The 11,277-nt window shown below is 37.1% G+C and overlaps 2 protein-coding genes and 1 long non-coding RNA gene across 3 annotated transcripts; 1 reads left to right on the top strand and 2 right to left on the bottom strand.

Moving 5' to 3' along the window:
* Positions 1–690: 690 nt before the first annotated feature.
* On the top strand, positions 691–3,460 carry LOC118682598 (uncharacterized). Its single transcript, XR_011394825.1, has 2 exons — positions 691–1,503; positions 1,572–3,460. It is a non-coding gene; the product is annotated as an uncharacterized lncRNA (long non-coding RNA).
* A 1,984-nt stretch (positions 3,461–5,444) lies between these two features.
* Positions 5,445–6,835, bottom strand: Gr89a (Gustatory receptor 89a). The gene is made up of 2 exons (XM_070108977.1): positions 5,698–6,835; positions 5,445–5,636 (listed from the first exon to the last, which is right to left on the bottom strand). The coding sequence occupies exons 1-2, from the start codon at positions 6,688–6,690 to the stop codon at positions 5,475–5,477; spliced, it is 1,155 nt and encodes a 384-aa protein (XP_069965078.1). The 5' UTR covers positions 6,691–6,835; the 3' UTR covers positions 5,445–5,474.
* A 1,594-nt stretch (positions 6,836–8,429) lies between these two features.
* LOC106615177 (caspase-3) lies at positions 8,430–11,136 on the bottom strand. The gene is made up of 4 exons (XM_014231270.3): positions 10,636–11,136; positions 9,481–9,656; positions 9,249–9,411; positions 8,430–9,182 (listed from the first exon to the last, which is right to left on the bottom strand). Exons 1-4 carry the CDS (start codon positions 10,976–10,978, stop codon positions 8,914–8,916), a joined length of 951 nt encoding a protein of 316 aa, XP_014086745.1. The 5' UTR covers positions 10,979–11,136; the 3' UTR covers positions 8,430–8,913.
* Between the last annotated feature and the right edge of the window lie 141 nt (positions 11,137–11,277).

Raw genomic sequence — 11,277 nt, 5'->3', positions numbered from 1 at the left:
ATAAGGAAAAAGAAAGTTTTTCATATAAGCACTTTATTCCGATTGTTCAGTTTTTATGGCAGCTATATGCTATAGTGATCCGATATCAACCGTTCCAAAAACTGAGCAGTTTATTAATGAGAAAAGAAGGTATGCAAAATTTCAGATTCAAAATCTCTCAGATCTCAGATCTCAAAAACTGAGGGAATAGTTTGCATATATACAGGCGGACGGATGGACACATATATAGATAGACAGACATGGTTAAATCGACTGAGCTTGTCGAGCTGATCATTTATATATACTTTATAGGGTCTCTGACGTTTCTTTTTGGGTGCTACAAACTTAATATACCTTGTTGAGGGTATACAAAAATGTATGTTCGTTGTCACTGTAAGGTTCCAAAAGATATAAAACAATGAAAATTAATGAATACATGAATTATTGACACTTTAATAAAATATCGTTTGTTTTCAAAAAACCGTTTGCAGAAATCTCGAAATATCGATATTTTATATTATATAAAAATTTGAACATTACTGCAAAATCATTGTTTCGTAATATCTATAAGTTCTTTCTGTTTATACCAATATTATTTAATATTGATAAATATCGATTACCGATAAATATTTTTTATTTGCTCGTCCTTAGCTTTTTGTAAGTACGATTTTGTACGATCGTCAACTAAAGAAATGAAGCGGACCAGTTGATTTCAGAATTTTTGGCATTTCCCTTCTTATTTTTGGTCACATTCGATTTGAGGATTTTCTATGCATTTAGATATCTTTCTAGACTTTTTAACTAAAACTTTCCGGTATTTTAATATTAGTAACGCTATTCGGAGCGGAGGCAAGTAGAGTTCAGCAAAATTGTTCCAGTCGTTCTAGAATTACAAATGGTGTGACTGACCCGACTAATCTTTGTTTTTATATATGATGACTTGGTCAGCTTAAAATATTTAAAAATAATTAAAATATTGTTGCAACATGGAAGAAAGGGCCAATGCACTTTATTACTGCAACATGGAGCTGAAATCTAGCAGGCAACAAATTAGCGGGTCTCAAAAGTTAAACGAAAACTTTCATTTGCATAAAGTCATGTACGTTGGGTAACTGTAGTTATATGTATGTATTTCTATTACAACCATTCACTCCAAACATAAGACATTTAAATATTTTCATGCAACGTGTGCGCATTATCATCTCGACATAAACAAAAAAAAATAATAATAATGACAAGACAAAGGCTGAATATCATTATAAGACATATCATAAGCCAGCCATTCACTCGAGTGCTGCGAGTTGTTTTGGTTTGTCATTGATCGAATAATCAAATAAAAGTGAAGAAACCATAGTAATAAATAAAAAAACATTTTCGTGTGCAACCTATGACTAAATTCGTTTTCGCTATCACTGCACCAATGAAATTCACGAACAAAAACCATTAATTGCAGACAAACGCACACAAGCGATGGCCGAACAACAATAGGAAGCGCGCGACACAATCGAACGCGGACGAGCTAAAGTGAGTAACTGCCTTTCATAACTTTTAAAATAGTTTAATTTCATAATAATAATAATAACAATCAAAAGGCATTAGCATAAAACGAAGTTACAAAACGTTAATCCGCGCTTGCTATCGCTACGCCAGCGAAGCACTTAACTGTAACATTATAGCCGACAAGACAAGCTCGCCAACAGCGAGGGCAAAAACACTCACATAAAATATACATATATGAATGTAGCATACGCATGTGTATGTGTGAGAAAAGAATGAAGCTGAACATAGCCGACTGCCCATCACGTCCCGTTGCGGCTGACCACGACTTGGTGAACGGCATGCAACCTGTTGCACCACCACCACCGACCGCTAACGACTGGGCAATTGCCGCTGCTTACTTTCCCGCAACATTCGTAACAAAGTTGCCGCTTTTGTGTGGCAATAATGCAGATTAAAGCAAAAGAATAATGAAATCGTTAAAGCAACTGTCGAACTGGAGAATGCCGCAGAAAGAAAGGCGCAGCGCAGAGCATAAAGGAAAGAGAAAGAACTCTGCATTGATATGCAACTGCAGTGAGCAAGGAGGGGCGGTGGGCACACATCGCAGTCAAGACAAAAGAATGAAAAGCAAACGGCGCTGCGTACGCCAAGGTGTTAAGCATAAATGCTTGTGAAGACTCACACCTGCTGAGCTCTTGCGCAGCCAGACAATGAGACATCAAAGCAGCAGTTGATTTTATGGTGGGGTGCATCACCGCCGCGTAACGGTGCATTGAGCGCAGCTCACACATCAGCGTCGGCTATGATATTGATTAGTATTAGCATAATTATATGCTTGTGTCTAATGTTTAGGTAGCTGAAACATATATACATTGTGTACGCAGATGCCTTGCAGCGAAAAGCAGTCGAAAGTAGACAAGTGATTTGAGGGGAAAAAGCCAAAAAAATTGTGAATTATAATGAAGGATACATTTGAAGCTGCCTACAGTTGGGTAAAATATCCCTAAGTGTAAGTTTCGAAGACTTTAAGATGCATGCTTAAGAACCTCCAAATCGATGTTTATGGCCTGGTGTTGTTCTGTTGGAACACAATTATTATGCTATTAGCATAAGTTGGGCTGTTTCTGGGCGATTGCTTCCTTTAGACGGTTCCATTGTTATTAAACATGAAGTGTTTTCTGTTTTATGGTCTTTAACGCGTGCTCAAACAATACTGATCACAGAACTGTCGGTGAAGTTGTTTTTAATACGAAGTCTTATCTTTTTAACGTAGCCCGATCGCCGTTCTACATTGCTGATACAGATTACTAAGGCCATATATTTTTAACTAGGCTATATATTTCAGTAAATTTAATTTAACAACTTGGCACTTTCGTTGCTTGCATAACATGTAGAAATGTACATTGAGAGCTTTAGTTTGGATCAAAGAGTTCCTTTAATGCAAATCGTTTAAAATCAACAAATGACACAAACGTGTTGTAAAAATTTAACATTTTTATACCCTATACAGCGTATATTAAGTTTGCCACAATGTTTGTAACATCCAGAAGGAAAATTCGAAGACCCTATAAAGTATATAATCCAAGTAAAGGTACTTTTGTCAATAGCCTTTTTTTTGACAAATCACGCGTGAGTCGTGTCAAGCTGTTATTATATTTTTTTTAAGTATTGTTCACCATTCCATTATGGAAAGACTTACACACAATCATTATTGAATAATAATTCGACCGAATAGACCAAGTCCAGCACGCAGCGAAGAAATTATAGCGGCCGTAACTGAGAGTGTACACGAAGACCGTGGAGAGTCAATTCGAAGGCAATGGCAAACATAATGCAATCTCATATAAACTCAACAATCGAAATCAAGTTCTTGCAACAAATCTGTTATATTAGTGAATAGAGTTTTGAAAGTATTTCTATAACTTGATCTGCCATAGCATCTCTGCTTTAACTAATTAAAAACAATGATTATTGGTTTGAATTTTTAGTACGAAAGTTCGATGTTATGCTCCTTTGAGCTCTATATTTCTGATATTTGCATAAATTTCTTTAAGAATAGTAAAAAGAGTAAACTAGCCGGTTGCAAAGAGTTCTATGACCGTATAAATAATTTACGATAGGAGACGATATTGAGTCTTTGTGAAATTATATGCGAAGGAATCCAGTAGTAATCCTTGGCATGACAACGATCGGAATTGAGCGCATTTCAAAATATTTTGCTTTATATACATATATGCAAGACACATTTACTGAAATGCAGCCATTATTAACTTCCGTCACACTTTACATAACATAAACTCACACTAGTTTAAACGACTTATTTATTTGCTCAATTGAATATTTTCCGATGGCGTGCCAAACTCGCATTTTCCTTTTCAGTCGCAATTTTTGTTTGCAGAAAAACAGGAAAATCTGCTGGAAATGCGGTCAACCGTGGCGAAAGAGGTGATCCAGCTGCAACTTGTGGCGACCGCCGAGTCAAAGCTCTTACTGTTGCAGGCGCTTTGATGCGGCCTACAGACCAAGCTCCAGCGTCTGCGGAAAATGTTTAATAAAAAAAAACTGCATTTAATTCGTTTATTTACTTTTCACAAGAGACACCACTACGTCCACCTATGCTGGTTCTAACTTTTTTTTTAATTTTTTGTTGCCTTTATTTGGATATCCGCACACCGCGTGTTGGCCCGTTTGCCAAGTTCAAGCTTTCGGCCGTTTAAAGACTGCGGCTAGATGTAGTTTCTGTGAATGTGTTGAGTGGCGAGGGAGACACTAGCGTTTGATTGTCAACCACGACGTTGTGGCTGCGATTTGCGGTCAGTAAACATAAATGTGACAAGCTGTACTTAACCTGTATACAAACGCACCATAAACGGCTGATTTCTAACTGTAAGGAGAGCCACTTTCATCCTTTTATTGGGGAGAGCTATTGCGGTTTCTACTTCTAAGAAGAAATATGGAATTGATAAGCCGTTTTTATTTACGCAGACGCAATGAAATTAATGATTTTTTAACGGTGCTCGATTCCTTGCATAATGATTTTTTAGGTATTTTCAATGGGACGACTTCAATTACTTAATAAAGCCAGCTCAGTAAGTCTCTCTTGGATTTGTTGCAGTATAAGTTTTGCGATCTTCCTATCGCAAAATGACAAAGATAATTTGAGAAAGGAGAAGTTAGCATATGAAATGGGTAAGTATAAGAAAACTTTATTTACAACTACCATGTGCTACACCTTAACAATTATTATTATTTTTTCTAAAAGAGACCCTGTGTTCCACCTAGGAAGACCCTGTGTTCCACCTAGGAACTCTGATAAAATATATGTGTGTTTATATATGCAAGCTATATTTAGAGGCATATATTTTTCGAGCGAAATTCATGAAGTTGCTAGACAAGCACATATTTTATTAAAATATGCTTATAAATGGCAATTATGAAGTTAGAAAAGAAAAAAAAATGCATGTTAAACGAGCATTGTTTGTGTATATCCGTTTTCCGGTGCTACCAAATGTGGAAATTCTTTTGTTTGACAAGCACTGTATTAAATGGAATATGCTGTCTAGCGCCACCTATCTTTGAAGTTTATGTTAGTGGCTTTGGCAAAACATCAAATAACGGAATTAAAATATTATTTTTGTGTGAACATTTTATAGTACCGGAAGCTAAAAGTGGTTGACTTTACAAACGCTAATTTGACCTCGGTTATAATACAAGTATGTATATTTGAAAGAACAAAATATAGTTTATTGATCAAATGAATAGTAATTTTTAAGATCTCTAAGCAAAATACTATATAAACGCAATATTTTTTTAAAAGCTGCAAGTGAAAATATTATTAATTATATACTATTAATATTATATAACTACTTTGATATTGCCTTTTTAAGGCCTAACTTAACTGTATAAAGTAAACTGATGCTGATTTTACTTTTACGCATTATCCACTCAGCTAATAGATGCAACTTGAGAGCATCAACGCGCCATAAAACGCTTTTCTAGGTGAAGAAGCCAAACTGCACAATGATGACTATGAAATTCACTGAGTAAGAAACAAGGAACAGCCAAAACTCATTGTTCAGCTCAAACATGCCGAGTATGTAAAATCTAATCGGTTTCGGCCATAGTGCATCGGAGTGGGTTAATTCCAAGCAGCAACACTAAAAGAGAATTTTTAGAACTAAAACAGAGTCACTTGCACTTAAGACATCGTATATTTACCGCCGTCGTCGGCTCCTCAAAGTATACATCACGGTCGAGGAAGAGGTTATTGACCTTCCCATGCAACACACAACAAAGGTGGACCACATGTATGAGTAGGTATAGCTCAACGCTGATCTTAGCGCAGTAGAAGACGAAAGCGAACCACCAAGCTTTCGTTGTGACGAAATAGTAAAGTTGCGCGTACAAATTGGCCAACACATTAATGAATTCACCGGCGACAAGCAGAAAGAGCGGCAACTGAAAAACGCATTTCAGTTGGAGGGTGAGCTTGTACAAAACGTTCTGCAGTGACACCAAATCCTCATAGTTTGTCAGGTCGGCGCCTGAGTCCTCTGAGTAGTGCTCCAAGCATTCCGCCAGCTGAGCATAGCAAGCAATCAGCAACAATACGCAGCCCATAATCAGCAACTGCAGCGTGGCACGGCATTGTTGCAAGTACAACGACATCAGGTTGACCACAATTTGCCATGGAGCAATTTGGAAAGCCAGTTTGGCGAGAAAGACGAGCTGCATCAACATATCGTACAGCGATAGTCCCAGCTGCAGCCACAGTAGCAGGAGAACCTGCGCGTTTATGAAGTTCCGTCCGTGTATGGCGCGTACGCGTTGCACGGTGTCCTGCAGCTGATTCAAAAACTCACATAAGCGCCAGCGCTGGCATAACTGCGACAGCATAGTGATTAGGACAATGCTGATGTCGCTGACTTGAGAGGTCATGGCGATTAGTAGGAAAATGGCGTCGAATTGCACGCTAACGCGCTCGTACGTTGAGGCAATGATGCGCAGCAAGAATGGCGTGACGCCACACAAAAGCAGCAGCACGAGCAACGCGAAGCAAGTCAAAGCGGCGTGCGTACGATATGCGCCGCGCTGTTTGGAACGGATAATCGGTGCCAGGAGCATCACTTGAGCGGTGAGCAGGATGACGCGTAGACTGAAGAAGAACACGACGTTGTAGAGGCGACGACGGCGTTGTGCCCAATTCGTCATTGCAAGGCGTAGTGCGACGATTTACGACAACGAAAACAACAACAACGATAAGCTACAACTGATTATGTTTATTGAGCGTTGAGTACTAAGGCAAAACTGAAGCGAAGCAAGGTCCTGTTGCGCTGTTGCACTTAATGAAAATTTTACTTCCGCTTGTATGGGCGTGTATATGTTTGTGTGTTTGTATATACATATGTGTATGGTATATAGGCTCTGTTATGCCGTTGCGTGCCTTATAGTGGATTTTTAATAATTAGCTTAGAATTTACCGTTGTTTTATCGGTCAATACATTCCCCAGTGAGGATTGATTCTACTGGGATCTTCGGTTCGCTGATTGTAGTAGTCAGTGTTTAAAACGTTTGTAGAAAAACCCTCTTCGACAAAATAGTCGATATGTTTATGTATGTAATTATAAAATAATAACACTGGGTCGCATATAAATACATGAAAAAATTAAAAGTGCAGCTCATATATAAATACCAACTGTATGTTGATTAAAAGTTGTTCACATTACAAAGTACGAGTGGATTAAATGGCCTTTATTTGATATTTGGCTTGCACGTATTCACAGTCTTCTATATCGGTATCTAAACTATGGCTTTGACATTTAATAACCGATTGAGTTTTTGATGCATCTTTTGTTAACCTCAATTTGGTACCATTCTACTCAAAAAAACTACGAAACAGCCGTTCACTTGTGTTAAAAAAGTCGTGGGCAACAAATACCGTCATTTTGTTTCGAAATTTGTAGAGCATGAGGAGTGAGATAGTCATAGATCGTCATCACATGGTTTCTCAACAACTAAGACGCTAAAATGTATTGATAGAAGCTGGTAGAGGGAGTCACATGATCAATACGCTAAGAATTTTGAGATCTATCGAATCGGCTTAATGGTGATGATTCCAATTTCTTACTATACGAGTGTAATTTATATAAATAATATTGTTGACCGATCGTCCACGTCACATATAATATGACCAAAATATCGCACGTTTGGAGGAGTTGAAAATTTTCGCTTTTGATTGACTTTGACATTCACTGCCTTCTTTTTGTTTTGTTATTTGAAAAGCTGGGTAGAGATTGCAGCTGTCTGATAATCTGTCCGATGATCTTTAACGAGTTCAAGGTAGAGTTTTGAGATGAAATCAACGTGATAAATACAGTCGATTGACTATTCAAAAAATATGTAGTTGGAATATAAAATTTGAACAGAAATGACAAAGAAAAAAACAAAAACAACAACACTTTCATGTATTTTAATACAAATTTTCAATATCGCTTTCAAAGTAGGCTTCTTTTGAGCCAATAGCAACCTGCAAATGCTTAATCCAATTTGCCATACACTCTTATATGCTTCGGCTGCCGCTAAACTACTTGTGCTTATGATAAAGTAGACTCGTCAGAATATTTCTGCAATATTTTGAACGATTCCGTAGCCGCGATTCAAGTAAACTAAAAAAGTTTACCGATTCAGAAAGTAATTCGGCCCACCTTCGCTTTTAACATGGAATCGATCAAACAAAGAACAGTAATATTGTTTTTTCAATGTTTTAGTGATGTAAGGTAGTCAATGAAAAAGATGTCATATTAATTACCAAAAATAATGGCTAAACGGCATAAATATTGAGTCACACAGTAGCAAGAATAAATCGAATTACTGTAAATATTTCTGATAATTAACTAATCTCTTCTTATGGCGAATGAGTCAATCTACATATGAAATAAATAAAAATGCGGTTGCAGAAATAATAACGGTTTATTGAATATATTTTCGTTGTGTGATAGAAAATAGCAACAATAATGTTAGTAAAAATTTTATAAGATGCAAATAAATTAAATGTTAACAACAGTTATAAGTTTTCGTTATATCTTTCATTATCTTTACCAAAAGGAAAATGTCTTTTAATATGTTTTTGCGCTCGGTAAAGCCTAAACACTCCAATTTGGTATTTTTTTTTTTTTTGTATTTTTTTACTGATCAGACAGGCAAGCCGATTTGCAATTGAATACAACAGCAAAAACAGCTTACAGATTAAGTCTCCTATGAATGTTTGTGTGTATGTGGATACACACATACTTAAATGTCAATGAAAGCTATGATAAAGAAGCGATTTGTTTTTCCCGTTATATAGAAATTTGTTGTCATACATATATACACAAGTGCGCGAACTTCACCAAATTGTGTGCCAAAAAAGGGTGTGTGTTGTACTATTTCAATGACTCATTTGCCGGGATGACTCTTTACTTTGAGGTAGAAGGTTTTGGTGAGCGTTGAAAGAAAGTTCGGCATCTCCTTCATTTGATTTAATACCTCCACTTTGGCCAAGGACTGATACTCGTAGGCTACTTTGCGATTGACAGCGGTCAGCAGTCGCAACAGATCGGAGCCTTTGTCGTAGGCTTCCGGCTTTCTTGCGGCCGCAATGAAGACATCGCACAGACTTTGAATAAACCACGAGCCATTTTCCACATTGCGAAACGAGTAATACTCTACAGAACATATACACATATGGATAAGTGTTTTTCTAAAAGAGGTCATAGTTTTTGGCGACTTACTCTCGAAGGTCGAATACATCACTAGCATATCGGCGGTATTCGGTATGGCGTAGGTTATCACAGGTGGGATTTCGTCGGCCTGACTGGGTGCGCGAATTTGTCGTGTCATCACAGAGAATTCGTTGAAAACGACTGGTTTGTCCAATCGTTCACCGCGGCAAGCCTAAAAATATTTGCATTCAAGAAATTATTAACAATAATAATTAAAGTTTTATGTAGTACAATAGTTTACCTGTAGAAAGAAAATTTTGGGCTTATTGATTAAGCTTTTGCAATTATCGCCTAAAAATGGCTGCCAGAGACGCTCCACGGGATAACTCATATCACTGGCAAATATTCGCCCTTCGGCACCGTGAGACATAACGACCAATACAAAGCAATCATTTGCGGTGTGATCTTCTTTGGCGACTGAAAATACATTTTACTCAAAAAATATTATTTTGCAGTATTTCTGTTGATAAGAGTATATTGGAGTACCACAATTGAGGTACGTAGGTTAATGTTGCCAATGGGGTAAGTTGGATAATCGGACTCGCAAATTATTCAGAAGTATATATAATGCAACTCTAACGAATTTGGTCACGAATGCCAGAGTAGAGTCTTAGTGCTATTTTCAACTACTCGTAAGAAGGTATCAAAAAATTGTGTTGCTTCAGCTGCAGCCAGCAATATTGCCGTCAATCACAACCTAATTAGCAGACGGTATGGTTCAGAAGTACTAAAACTGCTCTAACCCTGCGAATAATGGCGGAGAACATATATACATATAATATATTAGATTTAAATACACACGTGTTAAAAAATTTGTCTAATGGTCTGATAAAATGCGCACAGCTCAGAATATTTTCTACCATTAAAATGGCTACAATGAGTAAGGGTATCAGTTGTTTCATGTTTTTTTAGTTTAAAATAAGTTGGTAATAAGGTTTCAATAAGGTGGGTTTCATTAACAATTGTAGCAGAATTGTTTCAAGTTGTTCATATTTAACACCTTCGACACCTTTGCTTCAGATAAGATATCCATTAATTTCGCTAATTTGATAAAAAAATTACAAAACAACTCGATTTTTTCTCACTGCACAAAAATCCGCATCCAAAACTATACGTTTTTTGGTTTAAATGAGCAAACAATTGCAATTCGATGTCAATAGATAAATATGTAATATTACTCATATACGATTTCTTATCTTCAAAAAAAATATTCATATATTTACGATGTGATAAGTGCCTCCACAAACATTTTTATACCGTATTGGCAAGCGGAATGGCGAATTACAGCTACATACCATTAATTACTGTTTATTACCCATAATATATGAGTAGGTTTTCTGTTTTTCATAGTTTTCTGAAATCAACTTATTTCCTTTGAAAAAATGTCCGTACTTACTTGCTTTTAGTTGCGCGTCCACTTTCTCGAAGGTCAAGTCGTTATAGACACGCACGTCGAATCCATATAGTGATAGCGTCTCAGCGATCGTGTCGCGATCCTTCTCCGTGCCCACACGATCCTTCTGACCCTTCACATATTTATGGTTGAATATGACAGCAATTCCCACATAAGGATTAGTATTTCGATAGAACTCTTCGTCGGTGGGGCGCGATTGAATTATTTGATTCGTTGCTGTGGTGACGTCACGTGTTTTTTCAGTCACTTTAGCGGCGTCAGCCTTGTCATGTTTGGCTTTAGATTTCTTGCCGGAGAAAAGTTCAAAATCAGTCTCATCAGACATCTTGTCGTTGTCGTCGTTTTTCCGATTCTTTTTATATGGATTACAGTTACCTATTTTGAAATTGTTGTACTAAATACTACGTTTAACCGATTCGCACTGAACCTATATGTAGTATCGGCGTTGGAGTTTCGTTGCGAACTGCTGGACTGCATTTGGTTGAAATATTAACACTTGGTTGAACGGGTTTTTATCTTATCATTAGAATTCTTATCGGTGGTGATGTTAGATAGAGAATAGTTGGAAAAGTGTTAATACGATTTTACTCTCTCACTAGTATTTAAGGGAGATAGCCATGTATA

Source organism: Bactrocera oleae, chromosome 2, assembly GCF_042242935.1.
Source record: "Bactrocera oleae isolate idBacOlea1 chromosome 2, idBacOlea1, whole genome shotgun sequence".
Classification (NCBI taxonomy): Eukaryota; Metazoa; Arthropoda; class Insecta; order Diptera; family Tephritidae; genus Bactrocera; species Bactrocera oleae.
The sequence above is the reverse complement of the archived record's forward strand: the minus strand, read 5'-3'. Positions and strand labels throughout refer to the sequence as shown.